Source organism: Vitis riparia, unplaced genomic scaffold, assembly GCF_004353265.1.
Source record: "Vitis riparia cultivar Riparia Gloire de Montpellier isolate 1030 unplaced genomic scaffold, EGFV_Vit.rip_1.0 scaffold573_pilon_pilon, whole genome shotgun sequence".
In the NCBI taxonomy this organism is placed as follows: domain Eukaryota; kingdom Viridiplantae; phylum Streptophyta; class Magnoliopsida; order Vitales; family Vitaceae; genus Vitis; species Vitis riparia.
In genome coordinates, this window is record NW_023269704.1 from 50,093 (window position 1) to 77,573 (window position 27,481).

Here is a 27,481-nt window from a genome sequence, read left to right on the forward strand (position 1 = left end):
AATATAACATTTATGAGCTTTGAAAAATTGTAAGAGTTTAAGTCTTTATTGGTGAATCTATTGCCTTTTTGTTTTGACTAGTTGATATAAACTCTTAAGTTTCATTATGGTTTTCAATATAACATATTTGGATGAATAAAAAGCCAAAATTTAATAAAATAAAGAAAAAAATAATTCTCATAACATTTGAACATTGGAACTCATAAAGCGTAGCTAATAATTGCTCTATCGAGCCTACTTCCTAATCTTGTAGGTATATTTGGAAAATTTGACACCACATGATTAACTCAAAGGGTGAAAATTAAGCCTCCATCTTGTTTTTTATATAAAAATTCTATTCACTTGGGAACTCCTTTCATATTTAATTTTGATTTTTTTTAGTGGCTATCATATTTTTTTTAAGTGTTCTTCTCCTTATCAAAACCCTTCCATATGTAAACTATCATCATGAGATAATTATGGATTATGTCACTAATTAGAAGTTGGTAACAAAGTTTCTCTAATCTGATGCCCATTTTAATAATCTATGCTCACATAGAGAGTACAAAACATTATTTGATTCACCATTTCCTATAATTTGAAGTACTACTATCACAAGAATGTGATAATTGCACTCTAGGACATGATTGTTACTAAACCAGAAGCACTAAATGAGACAAATTCACCTTAAGGATACAGTCAAACTCTAGACTCATTTAATCTTACTTCTGATTTTTAATTTCTATTTACTTTATTTATTTAGTTTACATGGTTATTAGTGAATATATTTTTCAATCATTCGCACAACAATTCTTATTGAATCTAGAGAATTTCCTTAGAATATAATTCAAGAGAAGGTAACAAAACAAAGTTGTTCTACTTCACAACTCTAAAACTTGCACATGTGTTACTAAATGGTAGACTCTAAGATAGTCATGATTGAAGTCTAAGAGTTACAATACATTTTGCAAGGAATACATATAGAAAAGATTGTGTTGAGTGACTTTTTTATTTTTTTCAAAATTATAGCTTGAATGGAGATATAATTCCCTATATATGAGTTATGGAAAGGATAAAGATCTTTCTATACGTTCTTGAAAAGTATTGGGGTATTTAGTTAAAATAGTTATCAATAATCCTAAAATGGTTCAATGATAAAAATTAGATATCTAATAGAAAGGACTTTGAATCTACTAGTGGTTATATTCATAATGAAAAGAGAGGTGATATCATGGAAGTTCTTAAAACAAAGGTAAAAATTACTAGATCCCCCAAAGGGTCTAAATTTTTAACAATAGATAAAGTAAGTCCAGAAAAAGCATAGTGACTTTGTAATTTCCAATGGGGCATATGATGCTAGCTAAAAAACTATGCTTAATATAAGCATATGTTGTGATAATTGATCAGTTATTGAAAGGACACAAAATGACATAAACAATGGTAAATATCAACATATGTGTTGAAAACCCAAAACTATGGGATAGTTACTTTTGAATGAAAACCTTGTGGATCCACTTTGGTTTATCAAAAGATCAAGTTAACTACTTATTAAAGGGAATGAAATAAAGTCTATGACTAAAAATAATTCATAATAGTAAACCAACCTAGCTTACTAGAGTACATAAATCAAAGCACTAGACATATTATCATACCTATTCCTAGCTATGATGAAATAGTTTTGTCTACACCATGAATTAGGCTAAACTTTGATTATAATGAGTCTTATTTGAAAAACCATATGGAGTATGATAGGCTTGGTTTTAATTAATACTATTTTGAGGTTGAAATTCTCTAGAACACTCATAAAAACTTGGAGTTGTTCAAGGCTAGAGTACACATAATTGTCAAAATCAGTGATGTCCGAGAAGAAGCTATGTGAATACCATTATCTTGGTTTATATACAAATTTAAAAGTTCAAGACATCACGTTATTCAATGATTTCCAAGAAATTTCAAAGCCAAAAGCTACCTATATCCTAATGCAACTTCTATCTAAATAATACTTTCTCAAGTGTCAACATATCATATGCACATGATAATGAATTTTCCTTTCATGTGAGGGATTATTGTAAGAAATGGTTTTTTAAATAATGATAAAAGGATAACTTAGAACTAAATTTTGCGTGAGGCCCTTCAATATTTTCAAGTGGAACCAAATTGGAATGCATTCTTCTTGACAAGTAGATGAACATAATATATTGACATGATAAAAACCATTTATGGGTGAATGAGAAATGAGCTCAAAGTGACTTATATATTCATGTAAAATGTGATGGAAAAAAGTAATCCCATATATGCAGATCACTAGCTGAATTTACAAGTTTTTTGTAAACTTAAAAGAAACATGGCGTAGACCCACAATTTTGTCCTCCTAGCATATGTCTTATTAGATACTTATTCGATACTTTATAGTAGTTCCTTGGTGGCCCATAGCTACTCACACTACTTACCTTTCTTGAGCCACCTCGGAGACTCTGGTTGAGGGATTGCCTAGCCCCTTATTGTGACCCTTGGCAGTTTTGATTTAGACTTAAGCTTTTCATTCATTTTTAGGATAGTCCTTAGGCATGTTTAGGTCACTTAGACACCCTTTCAGAATAGGTCCAATTAGACACTTCATTGGACTTAACTTTTTAAGTAATCTCTTCATCATTATTGCATGCATTCGATAATTATATTTATTTTGTTTATTTATTTTCATTTTTACTCTTTACTTGTTTATTATTATCATTATCATTATTATTATTAGTACTATTTTTTTCACTTATCTAATTGAAAATTGCTTGAATTGTTTAGACTTCAAAATGTGCATGCAGCCCCCTTATTGAATGATGGAATTGTACAATCTGATATCTCATTTTCTCTTTCATTTTCTTTTAATCATGTTTCATTTTATTACCAATTTCATTAGTTTCTTCTCTTTTCCTTTAATTTTTAATTTAATCTTATCTTGTTTTGCATGAGGAGCACCATCTTGGGGAGTATAGAGGAAAGGGGAGGAATCGATTCAATGAGTAGAGAAAGAGAAAAGAGAGCATATTTCAGTTTGCATCTTCTTAAAGGGAAACCCTGCCGTCTGAGTTAATTTGTGGAAGATCTCAAGAATTGTATTCAAGAAATGAGTTCCCACTATCTACTGATAATGATGATACTGAATCGGAGTTATGACTTTACATTCTTACTTCATTGAAAGAACAAAAGGAGAAGAATGCCTCCAAGTTGGGGCAAGATATAGCATGCATAGAAGCAGATCTTAAGGAAGTTGAGACAAGGAATTTATTCAGGATGTCCTCCACTGTTTCTTGTACACATACTGGCTTTCCCCATGGAAGAGGAAAACATGGCCTCTATCTTGAAGTTCCTCTGAATTCCAGTGTTCATTATGAATCCATCCCGGGCACAAATGTAAATGAGGCAATATTGATGAAAAATATCAGGCAGCTTGAGAGTGCATACTTCTCACTGAGATCCAAAATTGGGCTTTTGAAAACTAATGTGACTACATGCCCAGATAAGGATTTGCTGGAAAAATGAGAATGAGGAGTTGAGCATGAATCCGAGGTGGCAGTTGAGGGATTGGAGCATGTGGAAACTGCTGGTCGCAATGATGGCTCCCAGATTATCAGTGAGGGGGTTTTGGCATCATGTTCTGAAGGTCCTCGTGGAAACGAACAGCATGCTACTGTTTTTGCAGCTTTTGTTGCAGGCACGGACTGACAGGGTCTGATGCAGAGCAACAAGAAGAAGACCCAAGCCACAAGAAGCTAACTGCCTAGTATCAGCTTCAACAAACCAAGATCAGCTGCAACAAACCAAAGTCGGTTAGTTAGTTAGTTTGTTGTACAAATGAATATAAAAGCACCAGTATATAAGTACTGGAGATATCTCTTAATAGAATGAAAAATATCCACTTTTTGCAACTCAGTTTCAGAAACTGACAATAATGGGTTGTGAAGCTAGTTGTAGGGTTGTCGTATACATTAATATTTCCATAAATAAATATATAACTGATTTTGTACATTTTCCTATTGCCAGTGATTGCTACAGACTAACTAATTAATAGTTGCCATTTCAATTTAGGAGTGACGCTCTTTTGAGTGCTGTAGAAGCGTTGAAGGAAAGCGCACTCCATTTTATCTCAATTCTCATAACTTTTGCTTGGTATTCATTATTTGCCAAAATTATTATTATTGTCTATATCTTATTCATAATAATAATAATAATGATGATTTTTGAATGGGTAGAGCATGATATACATCGAATTTGATAATGTTAATAATAATAATTTTTATTAACAATTGTTTCATAGTCAGAAGCTTGCATACAATTTCTAATTCTCTTGTATAACCAGAAGTTATACAAAACAAAATTGTCAATGAACAACTATGTAACTAGAAGATACATATTTTTTTTTAAAATTTTGTTGTATATCCAGAACTTATATCATAACATAATTGTAAGTTGCTTAATGTTATTATAACATTACTCAAATTTTAATTATTCATAGCCTGAAGCTATGAAGAAAAAGTAAGTAAATTAATAATTGTTAAAACTCGTATAGCTAGAATCTATATGAAAAAATATTTTATTATAAACTTATATGATATAGTTAGAAGTAATATAAATATTATTATTCAAAACCTGAAGTTATGAAAATGAAAAAAATTAATATTCTTTGTACTAATCAAAGGTTATGCAAAAGTTGTTAATATGTACTTTCTTATAACTAAAAGTTATAAAGAACAAAATTATTAACTAATAATTTTGTAAAACATTATGAAATTCATAGAACCAAAAGTTGTAATGAAATATATTATAGTTTGAAGCTATGATAACAAGCATATAGATAATATTTTGTATATCAAGCTATACAAATAGGTAAGTGCTTGATAATTGTTTTATGAACTCCTATTATTAGAAGTTATACTGTCATTAATAGAAATATTTACATATAAATGTACAATTTTTGGGTTGAGTGAAATTATAATATTTATACTTAATATTCTTGTGTTAGAGGTGATGTTTTCTTTTTTTTTTTTTTTTAAATTCTAGTTGTTTAATACACAATAATCTTTTGATATAATACTTGAGATTAATCTTAATCTTTATTTTTCAATATCTAATGTAAAATATGGTTGTTTTATATAAAAAGTTGAGATTTTTGGATAACATATGTACTTATATTTTGAAAATTTTGGATAACATCTTTTATTTGGATTTACTTGTTGAGAATTTAATAATGAAATTATATGTTGAAAATTTTGATTATTTGTTTTGGATACATGTCAAATATATGACTTGGTCATATGATTAATAATTTGATTTTGCATGTCAATTTTCTTTAAGATATGTTTTTATGATTGAAAATTTTTGAGTTATATAAAATAATATATATTATTGTATGTTGTCACATATGGTATTTTTATTAATGTAATATTTTCATTATTCAACAATAATTTTCAAATTACAATAGGTTCAACTATTGTTTTTAATATATTTTGATCTATCTTTACATATATATTTAGATGGATTTGTAGTGTTTGACTTAAAGTTTTGAGACAACAAGATGGTTTGAATCATGATATATTCTCTTGAAATTTTGATCTATGAATTAATTTTTGCACATTGATTTAGATCATAATAATATTTGAATAAAATTATGGATCTATCATTACAATTAGTTTGATTATTGAAATACTTCCTAGTTATTTCATGGATATATTGCTCCACACTTATAAAATCAAATGTGTGAGATATTTAAGAAATATATAACTTTAAATTTTCTTTTCTATATTTTTTGTGATGTTATATATGTTTGTGTTGCTTTTATAGAACTTGTTGAAGTAAATCATCATCAATGACTAGTATTTTTATTTTTATTTTAACTCTTTTTCTATAATAATATTTCGTTAACTCTATAAGAATGAGGTCTTTATGACTTCTTGTTTTGATGAAACTTTTATTTAATTAATTGTACAACATTGATGACAAACAATGTTAATACTATATCAGGTGATAAAAACCTAATTAAAAGCTCTGGAAGAGTTTATATTATGTCACTAGTAGTAATTGATTCCATGTGAATGACACTTTATACTATGCTAGATCTAGAAGAATCTAGTAAAACCAACTTGGTCCCCCGGGGTAAATGATGAAACATTAATTCATTGTAAAAGCGTATGAACATATAGTACAAAAACTAGAAGTTTTTATCTAGTGACTAGTCTATTTGTACACTTGAAATGTAGAATGATATGTTGTGCAGATTATCATTTTAATGAGACAATTTTCCTGTCGTTAGGAGGAGAAGAGCCAGTTCCAGAACAACGATGTGAAATTATTTTGAATGCATTGACTTTGACTCATCTAGATCCTTGTACTAATCAATGTGAACTGAAAGTTCAAAAAATTATTCATTTGCAAGAACTTGCGAATTAACTACCAAATGTTTTCATTAATGTAAAGAAAGTGAGAAAATCATTTTCACTAATCGAGAATATTCTAGTACGAATTGATGTCCTTGAAAAACAATTAAATAACGAGTTGATGTCCTTGAAGGACGATTAAATAATGAGTTGATGTCCCTAAAGGACAATTAAAAAATAAGTCTAAGGCACGCTTGAAGCGTGATAGATCCTAAAGAGGCAAACACATTCCCCAAAGAGGAAAACACAAGGAAAGATATATGAAAGGTGACACTCTTGAATAAGTTGCATATAAAATGGGTTATTAAAATGATTGGTTAGTCTAAGCATCCCCTGAAGAGGCATAGTTTAAATAAATAGCCCTAGTTTAAGCATACTTGATATTGGTGAGATCTCAATTATCTACTTATATATGGAGAAAAATGCAATTGAAATATTCTTGTCATTGACAATATATTTTCTTTCCAAGTGACTATTGACATCATAAGAAACGATGAGGATCCTAAACCAGATACTATAGATGAATGCCAACATAGAAAAGATTGGCCAAAATGGAAAGAATATATCCTGACAAAATTACACTCATTAGAAAAATGAGAAGTATTTGGACTTGTAGTCCAAATGCCTAAAGTTGTCAAGCTTGTTGGATATAAATGAGTATTTATAAGAAAGTGCAAGGGGAAAAATGAAATCATGAGACATAAAGCATATATGACTCATAGTTCAAGGTTTCCTACAGAGACTTGATATTGATTACGAGAAAACATATTCTCCTATGATGGACGCAACCATATTTAGATATCTAATTTGCTTAACAGTCTCAGAAGGACTGGATTTTTAAATAATGACATATATATGAAACTCCCTAAAGGATTTTAAATGCCTGAAGTAACTAATTCAAAACATTGTAGCATATACTCAATTAAGCTACAATGATCCTTGTATTGACTAAGCAATCCAAAGGCATGTGGTATAATCATTTCAATGAATATTTGAAAAGGGAAGTATGTATGTACTACCTTTTTTGTCTATGCATATTAATTATGTTGAATATTTGCAATTATTATAGTATATGTGGAATATTTGAATTTTGTTGGAACTCCTGAAGAGCTTACAAGAATAGTTGACTATTTGAAATGTAAATTTGAAATAAAAGATCCTCGAAAATAAAATAAAAAATTCCTTTAGCCGATAGATCGATTACCTTTTCAAATGAAATATTAGTTTATTAGTCAACATATACAAAGAAAGTCTTGAAGCACTTTCATATGGATAAATTGCATTCAATAAGTTCTCCTATATTTGTTCATTCACTTGAAGTGAAAGAGGACTTGTTTCATCCTAAAAATGATAATGAAGAACTACTTGGTCTAGAAGTACCAAATTGCAATGTAATTAGAGTACTTATGTATCTTAGAAAATTATATAAGAGCATTTTTTTGTTAACTTACTTGCGATGTATATTTTGGCACTAACTCAAAGACATTGGAATAAAGTCAATCATGTATTATATTAACATAGGTCTATGTTATTTGAAAATACTAGAATCTCAATTGTGTATATGTTAGTTATCTTTTAGACCCCCACAAAGCTCAATCTCAAATGAGGTATGTATTTATCTATGGTGGTACTACAATATTGTGGAGATCAATCAAGAAAATAATAAAAACATGTGGACTACCATCCATCAAAGGTAATGCTACCAAGTTATATAATGTTGTATGCATTGCACAGATTAACGAAGAAAGCATTAAGGGTGATAAAATTATCATATATTGCCCAAGTTCTTTTACATTCATTAGCTCTAGAAGAGTGATCAAAAGGCTATTCAATGAGTAAGATCAAGTGATAATTTAACAAATCTATTCACAAAGGCATTGTGAACTGCAATACTCAAGAAGCTCATTGGAATACGTCGACTCAAAGATCTCCATGTTGCGCTACTAGAGAGAATATAATCATGTCAACATGAGGGGTAGTTAATTGATAAGAATATCACTACATTGTACTCTTTTTTCCTTCACCCAAGTTTTGTCCCACTGGATTTTACTGGCAAAGTTTGTAATGAGGTAGTTATAGTAATCTAAAAGAATATTGTACACTTTTTCCTTCACTAGGGTTTTTCTTAGTAAGGTTTTAATGAGGCATATTCTTATGATCATCGAAAGGGGAGTGTTATAAAATATGAGATTTTATCTGATTATGGAAACTTGTGGATGATCATCCATATTGATATATATCTCTTTGTGACTTCCTATAAAATGGGTGACCTATAATGAAAATTGATTTAGTTTTCTTCCATTTTACTTTTCTTTGAGGATTTATGTTTATTCTCTTCTTTTTTTTTCTCATTCTTTTATTTTGCAATAGTAGAATATTTTTTGAAATCATTAACTATTTATTTCTTTATTGGTTAACAAATCACTTCAACAATTAAGGTAAGCGACATTTCATTCACTGCAGTGCATGGGACGACAACCACAAAAACCGTGATTAGCTTGAGTTGTAGTAAAATCATGGCTAGCACTAACATCATATTGAATCATATCAACATAAAATCAATGTACTCAAAAGACATTTCTTCATATTGGATCAATGCCCATGGAAGATTTAGCAAAGGGTTACAAGTTCGAATCATGGGATTGGAAAAAATGCTTTTTTATTTAATAAAACTTTATAAAAATGAATTTTAATTTTTATATTCAAGTCTAAAAGTAATTAGACAACAACTTATTCAAATAACCATGTCATGATTTGTTTTCATGGACAAAAAGTTTTCCCTTAAAAGTATTGTTCCTCAACTTATATTTATTTTGGTGTTGGGAACACAAAGTTTTTGCTACAAAAAGTGCTCTTCCTCCACTTATAGTTATCTATGTTTTGAGAACCTAAACACTTGCAACTCTCTTCGCAAGATGAATCTAATCTGTCATATATGAAGAGAACTGGAATTGGTTAGACATTTATTTAAACATACATTTTAGGCCTTCTATCTTTTCCTTTTTCTTAAGTTCTAGAAAAACATTATAAATAATATTTATTAAATAAATAGTTGTTGAAATGTGTATAGAGTTAGTAAATTTTGTTTTCCTTGTTGTATATATTATACTTATAGTGTTCATAAAATTAGAAATATTAATACAATCATATTTTATCCATTTAATTTTTAAATATTGAGTAAAAAACATTTTAAAATTTTCAATTATATATATGTATGTATATTTTCTCACTATTATTTCTATTTCTAATAATATATAATTATTATCACAATGCAATCGAATGGCAATGGCAACCCAATATTGTTTTGACCAATAAATTGTAACCCAAAATCATTTTTGGTTCAATGAGTGATTTGATTCTTGAAACATTATTAATGATTGCATAAATTTTATATAAATAAGAGAAATTGAGTAACAATCCTGAAAACCCTTATTAATAGTCCGATGAATATCATGTGCAATAGTCCGATGAATAATAGTCCGATGAATCCAATCCTCAAAACCCTTATTAATTGACTTACAACATAAGATTCACTACATGAGACATGCAATAAATATCATGTGCAAACTGGGCTCTAAAATAAAATAACTCTTTACGTCTATGGAGTTCTAAATCAATGGTTGCTCAGGAGTTCAGGCATTGGTCAAGGGAAGGCTCTACATTCGATGCTCTTCCATTAAAATTGACACAACGAACAAAAGCCGTCTTCGTTGGATCTGAGGTCTTTAGGTGGACATCATCAAGCACAATATTGTTGCATGAACTTTCGGTACCACAATTCAAAGACATCACCTCGTCTCCACTTGACGTCCCAATTATTCCGGTGTATGATACATCGCTTATTGCCACTGCACTGGTACCGGTCTTCAACATTTTAAGACAATGAGAAAAGAAGTCATCAGCAAAACATGTCTCAGACTCGATGGAATAAAATATAAAAAATTGGAATAAAATAAAATTGATCAATGACAATTGGGTTGCGGACATTGTCAAACATAATGTCTTCGTATGTTATTTTCTTTACTTCTCCCTGCCCTCCCTGTAGGACACAAAATTATAAAAAATTTGTGCTTTCAGTTCTGAGTTGCCAACTAAGAACTATGCTGTAATAAGTAATAACCACCTGCCATGTCTTGATCCTAATTCCAGTAGTGTTGGTTCCTGTAAAATTACAACTTCGCACATGTACTTCTGACACCGTGTCGAAGTCACCTGATCCAGGATCTCCCAGTGATCCAATGCTTCGAAAATGTGAACTTTAGTTCTTATTTTTCACTTCATTATTCTAAAATTTGGTGGGCTAGGGTGGAGTTGGAAGGGGAAGATGAAAGATATAAATGAAAGCGATTAAGTTCTTAGCATACAAGAAAAGGTATGTAGTTGGAGGGCTAAAACAAATCTAAAAAAAGTACCTGTTCCAATTTTGGAGTTCTGGACTTGAACATGGTTTGAGCTAGCAATGTCGATACCATCCGTGTTAGGGGAATCTTCAGGTGCAGTTATAGTGATGCTATTGATGTTTGCTCCATCACATTTTGTCAAAATGATATGGGCCTTTTGAGGATTGATATGTGTCAATCCTTGAAGTACTAGGTTCGGGCAAGTATAAAACTTGAGTGCCTGTCCCAAGACATGCGAAGTCTTACTATTTGTCGCATTGTTAAGCCATGTATAGGATTTTGATTTCAATATGACATTTTCTATCCGAGCAAAAGCGATTGAAAAATAATGAAAACGTTTTCTACTTACAGCTACTCCCGTTCGGTCTTGCCATGAACCTGCCCCTTGGCCATCTATAGTTCCACTTCCGGTCAAAGTAAGCCCCTTCACATATGAGAAGAGGATCCAATGATTGTTGTCAAATAGGGATTTATTGGTGCTTGCTATAATTTTTCCTGCTACCTGTGGAGAGAAATCAATGAAAAATGAAAAGGCCAATCTCCATCGATTACCTTCCAATTCAGGTTTTGAATTCTGTCGAATGCTATATTAATTTGAATAAAACATTGCTTAGTCCTCCATATTTTCAACAAATTAATCACCTGAAATTCGATAGAAGTGGGGACACATGGACCCGAAAATTCGATAGGATTCAATAAGAATGTCCTCGCTGGTACATTAAGGGTAGCACGCTGTTGTTGAACGTTGCAGGCTTCATTCCATGCCTTCAGAAATGCCTGGACATACAAGGCACATAAATGATATCTTTTCTATCCGTTCTATCCTTTATGGTGAAGTCTCTCACGTAATACAAATAAAAAGAGCCTAAAGTGCAGTATCCATTAGTATCCAAATTTTCTGTGTAGTACCAATGGACATATAAAAATATGATGATATTTCTAATTAAAGGAATCAATTACCATCCTCTTCAAACTAAATTCTCAATACCATTACAGAGAAAGCAGTAGTTACCTGAGAATCATCGGTTTTTCCATCACCAACAGCTCCAAAATTCATCACATCATATAAAGGCGAGCTTGCATTCGTAGTACTGCTGAAGCTGGATAATGTTACCATGCACAAAATGAAGAAGGAGAAACGATCCTGCATGCATAAGCCATTAATATATTCCCACTCATAAAAATTCTATCTTGTAGTCCTCGAAACATTTAAAATTTAGCAGCAGTAATGTCATTCTACTATGTACCTTCATATTGGTGAGAAGGATGCTCACTATTCTATCGTCACAGCAAACAACACAATCAGTATGCAGTACTACAAAGTTTTACATTTGGGTTATATCCATTGATATTCCTTCATAGGTAATAGGTTTTGAAGCTGTAGGGTTTATATCTTATTCTCTCATCTTGTGGGGGTAACTGACAATTAATATTTCGATTTTTCCTAAAATGTTTGATATAACTTTTGCTTTGTTTTCATTATTTTCCGAAATTGTTGTTATGGTCTCTATCTTATTCATAATAATAATAATAATAATAATTTTTGAATGGGTCGAGCATGATATACATGGAAGAGTAGAATGGATGTCTTAAAAAAATTTTAAGTTGTGAAGTGTGGTATGCGTGGATGATATTTCCATGAGGATCAACCTATATAAGGAGAATGGCAAAAATTTCCTGATTGACATTTGCTATTTCCTTAATTTCATGTTTATAAGGTATTTAACACATTCCTGTCTACCCATTTACCAGTTTTTGAAATCATTAACTATTTATTTATTTATATCAAAGTTTGAAGGAAACAAACTAGAAAGGAAAAATGGAAAAAAAATTACAAAAAAAGGACAATATATATATTTGAAATCACTAGGACTTAATTTCATGTTTATAAGGTATTTATTTATTTATTTAACACATATTAGGTTGGGTTGAGCTCCACCCATATTTCACTCCTAAAAATAACAACCACAAATTCTTCTTTGAATTTATGGTCGCATTGATTTTGGAATTTTTTTTTTTTTTTTAAATTTCCTAAAAAGCTTTTTAGTTTCTTTTTTTTTTTTCTTGAAAATCTATTAAATCTTGTTTTTTCCCATGTAAAATAAGGAACATATATATATATATATATATATCACAAGGTCTTTTATGTAATTTATTTCTTTTTTCATTTTCAATATTTTTACTTTTCGATCTGAACAAAAAGAAAACAAATTGGAGTTTTAAATACTATGAAATTGTTTGGCAACTACTTTTGAAATAATTTTTTGTTTTCCACAACAAATATCCTATTTTCTATTTGTTAAGAAAGAAAGCTATTCTATTTTCTAATTGTCAAATTGGTTTTCCATTTTTTTTTTTTTTTTGAAAACAGAAAATTGTTTATAAAACTAGTTATCAAAAAAGATTTTATTTTGTATTTTCATTTTCTAGAAATGAGTTTTAAAAATGAAAAATTTTGAAACAACAATTTGGTGTTTTCAAAATTTTCTTAGAAAAAGTAGGAATGATTTTCCAAAAAGCGAAAAAATAGAGGTGAATAAAATAATTTAAAACACATAAAAATAATGTATATATTTATCAACAATATCACAATATTATGATCTTGTAACTTTTTTTTTTTCAATTGTTGAAACAATGTTTGAGGAGGTAGGAATATAAGAAAAGAAATATGAAAATAAATTTAGACCATCAATATTTTTAATAAATATTCAAAAATTGATAACTTTTAAATGCATCTTTAATTATTAATAATAGTACCAAATAAATAAATTGAATTATTGTGATTGTTGTTGTTGTTATTAGTATTATTATTATTATCATTATTATTATTAAAAAGGAAGAAGTATAGAGAAGAAAGAGAAGTTGAATTTGTCAAAATCCAGATTCATATCAAATTTTAAGAAAATTCAAGCATTATGAAGGCCTCTAATAAGGTCTCTATTGAAAGGTATTGGATACATTATCCATTTGAGAACCTTATTCAAAGGTTTGTAATTAATAACTAATCTAGAGGCACTTCGTTCAATTTCCAAAGGTTTTTTAACATAGAAAATGGCACAACTCCAAGGAGAGTGACTCTTTCTAATAAGAATTTTATCAAGCAAATCTTTTATTTCTTGTTTACAATACTCAAGTAATTGAGCATTCATTTGAATTGATCTTGCCTTAGTAGGAATTTGATTTTCATCGAATCCATCAACATAGGGCAAGGAGACCTTATGTTGATTTCTACTCCAAAAAGCATTGGGAATAGAAGAACATAGATCTGTCTCAATTTGATTTTTGATTTTTTTTTCAATTCTTGTTTACACGTATTTTGGCAAAATATTTTCCTCAAGAAGAAGAGATTAAGTAAAAAATACTCAAAATTCAAAGAAGAATCCTTTTATAAGAAACCAAAGCATGAGAAATATTCAAATAAAAAATATCAAAACACTTCAAAGAAAGTAGATAAAGAAGATGTTAAATGTTTCAAATGTGGCAAGAAGGGACATACAACATCAAATTGCAAAATCAAAGAAATAATTGCTGACCTAGATATAGGAAAATGCCTTAAACAACAAATGATTAATCTTATCAAAACAAAGTCACTATCAAATTCATCTAGTCAAACCTCGGTAGAATCATCTATTAACGATCAACTTCTTCTAATAGAAGATAGCTCTTCCAGCGAGTCAAGCAAGTCTTCCTCACAGTCATCTTGTGATTATGTAGAAAATTGTATTTATAATATCAAACAAGTAAATGTAATAACTAGTGAACAAAACTTCTTAATGGAGTTAATTGACAAACTTCCCGATCAAAATCTTCAAAGAGAATACTTTTTAAAAATTTTGGAAATTCAAAAACAAAATAATGAAAAAATCATAGAAAATACAAATTAATACAACCTAAAAACTGTTTTAGCTCCTGCGCCTAAACCTATAGGAATTCAAGATCTTCAAAATGAAATAAGTCAAATAAAACTTCATATTAATAAGAAGCAAAACCAAAATCAAGATATAGAAACAAGACTTCAAATGTTGGAACATGCAAAACTTCAAACTATAGAAAATATAGAAAATGAACAATTAGAAGAAAGAGAATCTTCTCAATTGTTTGTAAATACTATAACAAGAATGATTACTCAAAAATGGCATATCAAAGTAAAACTTTTTATTAAACTTGATTTCTCAAAAGAATGATTACACCTTCATAAGGCGTGATGTTATCATTGATAATTGATGAATATTTATATACAAATAACATTAAGGGGATGAACTTAAACTATTACTCTAATTCAAACACCATCTCCAACTCTAATTCAAATTAATAATAGCATTTTACTTAAGCTAAACTAATAATAGTTAAATATTCATATTTTAATTAAAGACGAACATTAACTTTCACTACCATAGTCATCCTATCTTTGATTTTTCTTGGTCAAAATTGCTATATATTTTAGGATTTAGTAATATTATAATAGAGATTAACAGTCAAGAAATAAGTGTTGTTGCTAAGGATCAACATTGTTTAGTTGTTTATAATCGAAATAACTAACTATTTGCTATAGGTTAATGTAGGTATAATTTTTTAGATTTGGTTGCATTATTTAAATTTTTGTTGATATATCATGAGTCATCTGATGAACCCTTATGCTAATCTTGTACCTTCATAATTCAATCAACATCAGTCAATTTCCTCAAAGAATTTAATAGAAAATATTTGTCAAAAATATTGTGGTGATCTTGAACAATGTTGGCTAAGATATAAGGGATGGCTAGATGATAATCCACCACATAATATAGAACTTTAGGATATTTTGCATATTTTCATAAGGGTTAGGTTTAACTCCCTCAATCTCATCAATTTCTTTTGGTCAATTTCATGATAAAATACCAGAGGAGTGTTACGAGTTTTGAAAGCTTTTGCATGAGGAAAGAATAACGCCTTCTTCGATTGTATATCAATAACAATTCTTAATTGTGATAGTGGGGGTATGCATGTAAATTCATAAAACCATAGAAGGCCAGCCCACAGTCTATTTATAATAGTAATGGTAGAGCAAAGCCACATAGAAACCCACTGGCAAGTGCAACGTGTCACATCCCAAAACCCATTCCAAGGGTATGACGGTCATTTCACACCTCAAGCCCAAAGGCTCAAAGTGGAAACTATTCAAACATTCATATTGTAACTGAAAAATTACCAATTACCAAATTCCTGTTTAAAGTAGTAGAACAAAAATTCTAAAATCTCCATATAACAATTTTTTAAACTAACACATCAAACCAAGTGTTGTTGTCCAAATAACACCAAAATCAAATAATTCTAATGGAAAATAAATTTTTAACATCTAAACAATGCTTAAAATAAAGAAAGTTTTGACAAAAATCCTAACAAGCCAATTTCTCCTCCTAACCGTCACTCCTCACCTGAATTGAGCAACAAAGGGGAGGAATGAGTTCAAAGCCCAATAAGGAATATAAATACAGTTTCATGAATCAAATATTTTCAACTATACTTACAAATAGGAGATATAACATATACTCTATTTATAAAACTTTTGAATTAAAACATGCTAATGCATTTAAAAAGTTCAACAAACATTTTCATATATATAAAAATCATTCCATATCCATTCCAAATCAAATACATTTCAATTGTTTTCACTCTGGTTATCAAATAGCAAATAGTGCCCATTTAAGTAGGACTTTACAAATAGGTGGCTAGCCTCAAATGTTCCTTTTAAGGTGGACGGAACCAAACACTATTAGTACTAGTAACCTCTAACCAAACCCCTAGAGGTTGGGGTCCAAATCAATTACATTTCCCACCATGAAAATGTAAATGTCAACTATTATATCCCATTCACAAGGGCCAAAAAGTCAACTATTATATCTCGTTGACAAGGGCCAAACAAACCAGAGTCAAATTTTTTATTTTATTTATTCCAACTTATAAAAGCAGAAAATCCCTAAATATTTTGATATAAACAAAATAAATGTTACAACACATTTTTTTTCCATACAAAAATATATTTGATCCATGTTTAAAAGCAAAATTAACAATTACACATTTCAAACAACATATATATATATATATATATATATATATATATATATATATATATATAAATTATTTTCCTTTGCAAAATCTATATTAATATCCCTTACTTCAAAAGAAGTCCTCAAAAAATTTGGAGAAAAATAATCCTGGCAAAATCTACTCTTCACCTAACAAAGTATAAGAGAAATAACCATTACTATTTATCTAAAATTATAGGTTTGACAATCCTAAAATTTTAGGTATTCAAACTAATGTTTTTAATTATGAAAGATAATTTACTCTATTCCTATTTTAGAAAAATTAATAAATTTCTAATTCATATAAAACTTAAATTTTATTTTCAATTTATTTCTTGGGACACAACATAATTTAATTAAATTGCAATTTATTTCACTAATTAAATTATATGCTATTTATTAACTTACACCCATCATCAGTATAATTATAATACCAAAAACTTTACTTCCTTTTATTTATAAATTCTATTCTCACTTTCAAGTTTTTTTTTTTCACAAAACATAACCTATACGCAACAACCCTCCATCATTGGTACTATAATAATAATAATAATAATAATAATAATAATAATAATAATAATAATAATATATATATATCAGCCACCAAACACCATCCGTACACATCTTCCCTTATTATTAATATTATTATTTTCACCATTCTTCATCTTCCACATCCACCCACTAACACACTCCACGTGCACGCCTCTTTATTATTATTAATATTATTATTTTCATCATTCTTCATCTTCCATATGCACGTATTCTTCGTCCTTTAAAAAAAAAAAAAAAACCTTCCTCCAGTGCACACACATTCTTTATTTATTATTTATTATTTATTTTATTTTTCCTAATATTTTCCAATCCTTTAAGCCACATATAATAATATATTTATTTACTCATTCATTTTTATTTTTATTTTTGAAATTTCAATGCTTAGATATATTCATCTAAGAAATTCTAAATTTCCCTATTTTCATCAATAGAACAACCTATATTCATAATTTCAATATTTTGACCTAAAAATTTTAAATAGATTAACCCTAGCCTAAATCGAAATCTTCCAAAGAACTTTTTTTTATTATTATTAAATAAAAACTTAAGATTTCCCAATTTGAACTTACCTGGAAAAATTTGAACTTCAAACTCTGAACCTCTAACCCTTGAGCCCTAGGATCTCCAATTCTCTAATTTTGGTTGATAGGGTTTTCTGAATAAATAAAGCAATAGGAAGATCTAATTTATACCTAGGACTATTAATTGTAAAAGGACTCTTTCACCCTTAATGAGTTAAATTAATTAATTAATTACTTTATAATTTACTATTTTGACCTTAGAGTAAATTTTGAGGTGTTACATCATCCCCTCTATAAAAAAAAGTTTAGTCCTCTAAACTTGACATACTTGGGTCTTGAAAAAGATGTGGGTGCTTTTCTCTCATCTCCTCTTCTAATTCCCAAGTGGCTTCTCAAATTCTGTGATTGCTCCATTGGATTTTTACTAACTTGACAACAACATGACGTAGTACCTTGTCCATCACATCCACAATCTGAATTGGTACTTCTTCATAAGTCAAGTCTTCAGAAATCTGAATAGGCTCCAACTCCACAATATGAGAGGGGTTAAAAACATATTTCCTCAAAGTTGAAACGTGGAATACATTATGAATCTTAAACAGGCTTGGAGGCAAGACCACTTTAAATGCCAAAGTGCCTACTCTTTCTAATATTTCAAATGGACCCATAAATCGAGGATTGAGCTTTCCCTTTATCCCAAATCTCATCATCGATTTTATAGGCGATACTTTTAAGAAAACATAATCACCTACCTCAAATTCCACATCCCGCATGCGATTGTCAACATAACTTTTCTGTCTACTTTGAGCTGTTTTTAATCTCTCTTTAATTAAGACAACTTTTTCAACTATCAACTGCACAAGTTCAGACCCCAAAAGCTTCCTTTCTCCAACATCATCCCAACAAATAGGAGAACGACATTTCCTGCCATATAGCCCCTCAAAAGGTGTCATCCCAATGCTAGCTTGAAAACTATTATTATAGGCAAACTCTACTAAAGGTAAGTAATCATCCCAATTACTTTTTAAGTCTAAAGTACAAGCTCTCAACAAATTTTCCAAAACTTCAATTACTCTTTCTGATTAACCATTAGTTTGAGGATGGAAAGTAGTACTGAAACTCAACTTAGTACCCAAAGCTTTCTGCAGACCATGCCAAAATCTAGATGTAAAACGAGGATCTCTATCAGATACTATGAAAACAAGTACACCATGCATTCTCACAATCTCCCTGACATATAAAGAAGCTAGACGGTCCATAGAGAAGTTGAATTTCATTGGCAAGAAATGAGCAGACTTTGTCAATCGATCAACAATCACCCAAATAGTATTATTGCCCCCTAAGGTCCTTGGTAACCCTGTCACAAAATCCATAGTAATATGTTCCCACTTCCACTCAGGAATAAAAAGTGGTTACAATGACCCTGCTGGTCGTTGATGCTCAGCTTTCACTGTTGACACACCAAACACCGAGCCACAAATTGTGCGATATCTTGCTTCATACCTGACCACCAATAATTCTGTCTCAAATCTTTGTACATCTTTGTCCCTCACGGGTGGATCACAAGCTTAGAACAATGAGCTTTCTCCAAAAACTCCCTCTTTAAGTCTCCATCATTTGGAACACAAAGTCTAGTCCTAAATCTCAAAATCTCATCATCTGATAAAACAAAGTCAGTCTTACTACCTTTTTTAACCTCCTCCATAGGTTGCACTAAATTCAAATCGTTCTTTTGTAGGGCTTTAATTATCCTAACTAAGTCTGGTTGCACTCTGAAATTCGCCACAAGTGCTCCTGAGTCTAGAACTCTAATATGGACATGTAAACTCCTCAAATCCTCTATTAATTGCCTCTGACAACCTTTAATAGCTGTTAGGGAACCAACTGATTTCCTACTTAAGGCATTAGCTACAACATTCGCCTTCCTTGGATGATACTGAATAATACAATCATAGTCCTTGAGTAGTTCTATCCATATTTTCTGTCTCATGTTCAATTCCTTTTGGGAAAACAAATACTTCAAGCTCTTATGATCAGTGAATATTTCACAAGTTTCACCAAAAAGAAATTTCCTCCAAATCTTAAGTGCAAAAATCATTGCAGCTAACTCTAGATCATGAGTGGGGTAATTTCGCTCATAAGACTTCAAATGTCTATAAGCATAAGCCACAGTTTTTCCATGTTGCATCAGGACACAACCCAAACCCTGATGAGAGGCATCACTATACACTACAAATCCTCCTGAACTTGAAGGGATGGTCAAAATAGGAGTTGCAACTTATCTATTCTTTAACTCCTAAAAGTTATGTGTACAATCATCAGACCACTCAAACTTAACCCCTTCTTGTGTCAACTTAGTCAAAGGTAGGGCAATCTTAGAGAACCCCTCAATAAACCATCTATGGTAACTAGCAAGTCCCAAGAAACTTCGGATTTCAGTCACAATACTAGGTCTCCTCCAATTTGCTATAGCATCTACATTTCTAAGGTCAACTAAGATGCCATCCTTAGTTACCACATGCCCAAGAAAAGAGACTTTATCTAACCAAAACTCACACTTCTTCAATTTAGCATACAACCGCTTATCTCTTAGAGTATGCAATACAATACTCAAATGACATTCATGCTCTTCTCCACTCCTTGAGTGCACCAAAATATCATCTATAAAAACTACCACAAACTGATCTAGATAGGGTTTAAATACCCTATTCATTAATCCATAAAAGCAGCAGGTGCATTAGTCAAACCAAAAGGCATAACCAAAAACTCATAATGCCCATACCTAGTTCAAAAAGCAGTTTTGGGTACATCCTCACCTCTGGCCCTCAACTGGTGATATCCAGACTGAAGATCAATCTTAAAGAATACACAAGCACCCTGAAGCTGATAAAAAAAATCGTCAATTCAAGGAAGAGGATACTTATTCATCACATTCACTTTATTCAACTCTCTATAATCAATGCAAAGTCTCATTGATCCATCATTCTTCTTCACAAATAAAATAGGAGCTCCCCAAGATGAAACACTAGGTCTAATAAAACCCTTATCTAACAACTCTTGAAGTTGAGCCTTCAACTATTTAAGCTCCACAGGTGCCATTCTGTATGAAGTCTTAGAGATAGGAGTTGTTCCTAGTACCAAATCAATGGTAAATTCCACTTCCATTTCTGGTGGCAAGCTAGACAATTCGTCTGGAAAAACATCAGGAAAATCCCTTACAACGGGTATGTCCTCCAACTTTAAATCACTTTCATTACTCACCACACAAGCCAACAAGCCTTGACAACCTTTCCTAAGCAAAGAACTAGCTCGTAAGGCTGAGATCATACACAATGGTCTATCTGTATGCTTCCCCTCAAAATTGAACTCAGGTTGACCAAGGATGCTAAATATCACATTTTTCCTAAAACAATCAACAGAAGCATGATAGGAAGCTAACCAATCCATTCTCAAAATTACATCAAAATCTTGAAGGTTAAGGAGTACTAAGTCAACTGGCATTTCCCTATAACCAATCATCACAAGGCAATCTCCACATTTTACTGGTCACAACAGAAACTCCCATAAGAGTAGCAACAATCAAATCAAAGTCAATGCAAGCAACAGGCATACCCAACAAACCAACAAAATATATTGAAACAAAAGAGTGTGTTAAGCCTGGATCAATTAGGGCTCTAGCAAATAAAGTGTGGATTTGGATAGTACCTGTCACAGCATCATAAGCAGCCTGAGCATCTCGATGAGTCATGGTAAACACCCTCCCTTGGGCCCTAGGCTTCTGTTTATCCTCTTTATTCTCTTCCTTAGGCTTCCCAATGATAAACTTTTTATTCTCTGGACAATCCTGAACATGTGTCCTTGCTTCCCACAACCAAAGCAAGCTCCAATCTCCCTATAGCATGGCCTACCCTCATGTTTCTTACCACAACTAGAACATATCACATCTGAATTTTGTGTCATCTTCCCTTTATTCTAATTTCTAATAGAGGCAGACCTTTTTTGTGCTTGTTACCATGAGCACCATCTGTAACACCCCAAAATAAACTTTAGGGGCAAAATACTAAATTAAAAATTAATTAATTAATTAAACTCATTAAAGTTAAAAGAGTCCTTTTACAATTAAAAATCCTATGTATAAATTAGATTTTCCTCTTATCTTCTCTATTCAGAAAACTCTATTAACCAAAAATCAGAGAATTGGATAATGTAGGGCTAAAGGTTTGGAGGTCTAGAGTTTGAAGTTCATATTTTTCCAGGTAAGATTCTAACCCTAGTTAATATATTATATTAGTTCGTTAGTTTAGAACACATTAGATATTCTTTAGAAAATTTTAATTTAGATTAGGGTTAGTTTAGTTAATTTATTTTAAGATCAAAAGATTGAAATTATGAATATAGGTTGTTTCATTAATGAAAATAGGGAAATTCGAATTTGTTTTTTTAGATGAATAGATCTAAACAATGAAATTTTAAAAATTAAATGAGTATATGTGGCTTAAGGGATTGGAAAATAATAAGAAAAAGAACTGCTTGTTTCTAGATTTTGGATTTGAGGCACTAAAGAAAGAAAAAAAATTTAATACGTAATCGTGAGAGACAAAGAGTGGTAGTGGAATAAATTACAATAATAATAATGAGTAGAATTGGTGGGGTTGTTGGAGTTGTTAAAAGTACATGGGGTATTTTGTTAAGTAAGAAGGGACATTGGGATTAATAAGAATAATGATAATGATAATAATAATAATAATACTAATAATAATAATAATAGTTGGGATTAATAAGAATAATGATAATAATGATAATAATAATAATAATAGTAGTAAGAATTGTGTGATTTTGATGCTTGTGAGTGACTTACAATAGGGTTGTTTGGATGTTACGGGGTATCAAAAAAATATATGTAATAATAATAGTAATTGTTTTTAATAAAAGTTTTAATTTAGTTTAAGTATATAAAAGAAATAAATGGTTGAATAAGATTTGGAAGAAATATGAGTTTATAAAAAATTTGGGAATTCATTAAATTATGTTATTATTGTTTAAGTAGTTGAGAATAATATTGGGTAGTAATAATATTAGCATGAAAAATTAATTAGGATCTCTAATACTAAATAAAATATTTTTAGGATTGTCAAATTTTTACCTTTAGATAATTGTGTATGATATTATGTTAGGTGAGGAGTAAATTCATCAAATAAATACTTCAAGTTTTTTAGCGCTTCTTCAAGGTAAGGGAAATTAATGCAAATTTTTATAAAAGAAAATAATTTCATTTTTATATTGTATTTTGAAATATGTAAAAATATTATTTTTATTTTTTCGCATGGATCAAATATTGAAGATATGATATTTTGTTTTGCAAGTTTAAATTAATAAAATAAAGTGTTTGACTCTGGTTTCTATGACCCTAGTCAACGGGTTATAATTGTTGACATGCTTGGCCCTAATCAATGGGTTATAATAGTTGATATTATATGACCCTAGTCAACAAGTTATAATAGTTGACTTTATGACCCTAGTTAACAGGTTATAATTGTTGACATTTGGTTTTGTTCACCATAACTAGAACAAATTTTTGAAACTAGCCACTCATTTGTGAAGTCCCACCTAATTGGGCACTATTTGTTATTTGATAACTAGAGTAAAGATATTTTGAATGCATTCGATTTGGTTTTAATGAGAAATTGTTTTGAAATGGATATGAGAAAGGTTGTTGAAAAGTTTGAATATATTAGTGTTTTGAACTCAAAAGTTTTTATGACAATAAGTATATGTTATATCTCCTATTTGCAAGCATTATTGAGAAAGTTTGATCCATAAAACTGTATTGTTGATGTTCCTTATTGAGCTTTAAGCTCATGCCCCTTCCTTGATAATATTTCAAGTACTCTTAGTTCGGGCGAGAAGTGATGGCTAGGCTGGGGAATTTTTCTTTGTTAGGATTTTGGTTCAAACTTTATTTTGGACATTGTTTAGATGTTAAAATTTAATTCTGCATATTAAATTATTTGAATTTGGAGTTATTTGGACAATAACACTCTGGTTGATGTGTTATTGTGGACCCTGCATTTCGACTCATGTGTTTCCCACTCAATGGCGAGCTCGATTTTTATTTGAAAATGATTTATTTGTTAGAAAATGACTTGGAGTCGCCACTTATTTTTGTTTTATTTTTAAAGGGTAAACAAAATAAGAAAGAAAACCCTAAGTGTGACTCCTTATTTTGGAAAATGTGGTATGTGAAAAAATCGGATCGAACTCAGGGGTCAGGTTACTTATCGGGAAGGTACAGTAAAGACCGTAGCACCCCTGTAAGTCCCTAAAGTCGGGTCTCTACTAATAAAATGAGGTAATCATGGCAATTGATTAATTGAGCATGGATACCAAATGAATATCACTCAAAACAAAATAACTAAATGAATAGGAAAGGCAAAAAATGTAACTGAGTGATGAACCGGTTTACTTCAAGGGAAACAAATGTTAGCAATCAAACACAGAATAATCATATGCATGTCATAGAATGGAATATAGTAAATCAATCACATATGGCAATTATATCAATCTATCCATCAATCAATCATAAAATCGGAGATGTCGGGCCCCCACCAAAGCCCAAATTACTTTTGCATGAATTAATTCCATAAATTCCATCACTTGGAATTACGAAATTGAATTCTTGCTTATTTTAAAACTTTTTAGAAAATAAGAAAATTATTAAAAATCGACGAAGGTTTATAAAAGATGTTTGCCGGAAATAAATGTGGCAGCCAAATTTATTAAGGAGTGGAAAATATTTAAAATCAATGAAAGAAAAAAATAAAAGTAAAATAAAAATTTGAAAATAAAATAAATAGAATAAAATAAAAGATAAAGATGAAAATAATAATAATAACAATAATATCAAATAAACAAATAAACAAAATGGAAGAGGACTGATTGGAAATGGCGAGAGTTGATTTGTTAAAATTAGATTTGTTTAAAAACGAAAAAGAAAATTGAAGAATTAAAAAAACATTTGAAAACAAGATTTTCGAAAATGAGTTTTGAAGGTATACGCGAAAATATAAGGGGTAAGACACATAGGTTTTACGTGTGACCCACCAAAGGTGGCCATGTAGTGTGACCCACCAAGGGTGGCCATGCAAGGGCAACTCCATCCAAGTAACCACCAGTTTGCCTCATACCACGTCCTATGATGACTGGGGCCCGCACAGAGGAGTTTGATGCATCATCAATGCCTGATGTAAGATGTAGGACGTCCTCAATCAGCAACCCAGAGCTTGATGTATTTTCAGAGTAGTAGTTTATAGTGTAAGGGCATAGCTGCTTAGGACTATCACAGTTTGGGCTTGATTCTCATAACTGATGGCTACAAGATAGGTGTTTGCTAGTGCTTGAACCAAATGGACTCTACTGATTTAGATCTCTACCCTGCATAACAGATGTCCCGAATATGAGAGAGCACCAGACTACCATAATAGCTAGCGGATAAAGGAGCGCATTGTATGCAATCACACGGAATCCATAGTAGATCACTCCCAGCATCCAATGCAACAAGAAAAGAAATATTGGGTGTCCCTATATCGATCCAAGCATAACGCAACCATCCATAGTCGTTACCGAACAACATCGTTTTGCTTCCCTCGGACGGGAACAGAAACTGATACTTGGACCGAGCATCACCTTCTGCCTCTCCAAATCACTCCTCACCAGCATTTTGTAGTACTCCATAGTCCTCCACTCCTTCATGTCCAGTAGCAAGGAATAGATTTGAGAAGCCAGGAACAGGTCCAATCAATGGTTTGCCATCAGGCATGTAAGGGCGTAATCCTACTCTCACTTCTCTGCTTCTAGTGATATCATTCAGAGGCAGCTCTTTTAAAGAGAGGAAGAACACCCTAGCCCGTTCCCATATGTGATCAAGTATGTACTCATTTACACTTGTATCAAATCCAGAAAATTGGCGGCTGCTCCCCAGAACAAGGTTTCCCGTTGTGTCCATGGTGGCTGTCATTGAAATAGACAAGGCTTGCCCTTGATCTCCTGATGCTGAACTGGTGGTATGCTGAGCTGTAACTTCATGATCAGTATATCCCACCTCCATCAGACCACGTTTCAGTTGGAGGAAATTGAAATTCTCTAGCACAAGCAGGTGACCCTTCCGGGGCTTTACAGGGACATCCAACACAACTTCTGAATTTCTAATCAAATCATGTATTAAAAAAACCACTCCAACAGCCAGCTGCCACAATAATGGCCTTCATCTTTTTGGAACCAATACCAGTAACTCACCAGCAAATCCCACTATTCATTCTCCGCAATTCTACCTTGTACGTCTTCTTCAAGTTATCGAGTTTGTTCTTGCATTGTATGGAAATAGCCTTTTTTTTTTTTTATATTCAATTTCCTCAAACTCTTCACGGCGGCCACTTGATGAATCCATGATGGAAAAACAGCTTCTATCGCAATATTTGGTGTCTTGTTCTTTACCCAGGGAGCTTCATTAACCCGGGCAACGAGGCGATCGAAAACTGTTCATGATTACGGAGATGAAACGGTGCTGTTTGGAGAGAATTTAGCAGAGAAAATGATGGGACCATCAGCAACTGGGATAACTGAAGCGAGTGCATTCATGTATGCATCTAGCCACTGATATTTAATACATCAGCAGGCTGCACCCTGAACTGTTGGGTCAATTACGCTGAACGACGAATGCTTGAAAACACACTTGAGGTTCCCAGGTTCGTCCTTGTAAGTTTCAACGATCGCCTGGACGTTACAAATCAGCCAGCAAGAGTGGCAGAAACGCCACGGGAGCCAGCCAAATGGTCAACTAGAGAGCCGACGTTGACTGTGACGCGACATTACCATCCCCAAGTACATCTAGCCCACTGAATTGGCCAGCTTCTTCAGTGAACTCTCCATCATCGTCTACAGGAGAAAGAAATAGGCAGTCCATATTTCATGCCAGTTACATAATCTTCCTGACCATGACCTGGAGCTGTATGGACCAATCCAGTTCCCGATTCTGTAGTAATATAATCTCCTCCGATGGCAACAGGGCATTCCCTTCTCATTCTGTTTGGACTTTGAAACATCTTCCAAGGGTGAGTGTACTTCTACCATAGAGTATTGAAGCTTAGCATTCACTGCAATAGCAGCATTGACCGGAATAGTCCAAGGGAGACTCCCTATCAAAGTTTCTACAGCTCCATTATTTCAGTCTAAAAGCACACAATGGCTCTAGGTTCAAAGCATAATCTTCTATCTTCCAGAATCGGTTTATCCTTGTCAACCCATTTGCATTAACTTGTTATCTGCTCAAACCTCACTTGCAGAGATGCCACGAGTAGTTCAAAGAACCAGACTCATCAACCCAAACCAAACCGCACCACTCTCATGACCCATTCAATTAAGAACAGAGGAAAACGTGAAAGCATCATTTACAAAAACAGAGTATAAAGACAGAAAATCAATGAGTGAAGCCCTATTTCATTGTTCCATCCATGGGCTTGCAAGAGGGTTGACTGTTGAGAGAC

At 31.5% G+C, this 27,481-nt stretch overlaps 2 protein-coding genes and 1 pseudogene across 2 annotated transcripts; all 3 read right to left on the reverse strand.

Annotated features, from left to right (window-relative positions):
• Positions 1–10,028: 10,028 nt before the first annotated feature.
• LOC117910067 (probable polygalacturonase At3g15720) lies at positions 10,029–11,474 on the reverse strand. The gene is made up of 6 exons (XM_034824124.1): positions 11,447–11,474; positions 11,357–11,388; positions 11,154–11,228; positions 10,817–11,024; positions 10,528–10,616; positions 10,029–10,268 (listed from the first exon to the last, which is right to left on the reverse strand). Exons 1-6 carry the CDS (start codon positions 11,472–11,474, stop codon positions 10,029–10,031), a joined length of 672 nt encoding a protein of 223 aa, XP_034680015.1.
• Positions 11,475–11,865: 391 nt separating this feature from the next.
• On the reverse strand, positions 11,866–21,690 carry LOC117910068 (annotated as a pseudogene).
• A 3,951-nt stretch (positions 21,691–25,641) lies between these two features.
• LOC117910069 lies at positions 25,642–26,576 on the reverse strand. Its single transcript, XM_034824125.1, has 2 exons — positions 26,488–26,576; positions 25,642–26,143 (listed from the first exon to the last, which is right to left on the reverse strand). Exons 1-2 carry the CDS (start codon positions 26,574–26,576, stop codon positions 25,642–25,644), a joined length of 591 nt encoding a protein of 196 aa, XP_034680016.1.
• Between the last annotated feature and the right edge of the window lie 905 nt (positions 26,577–27,481).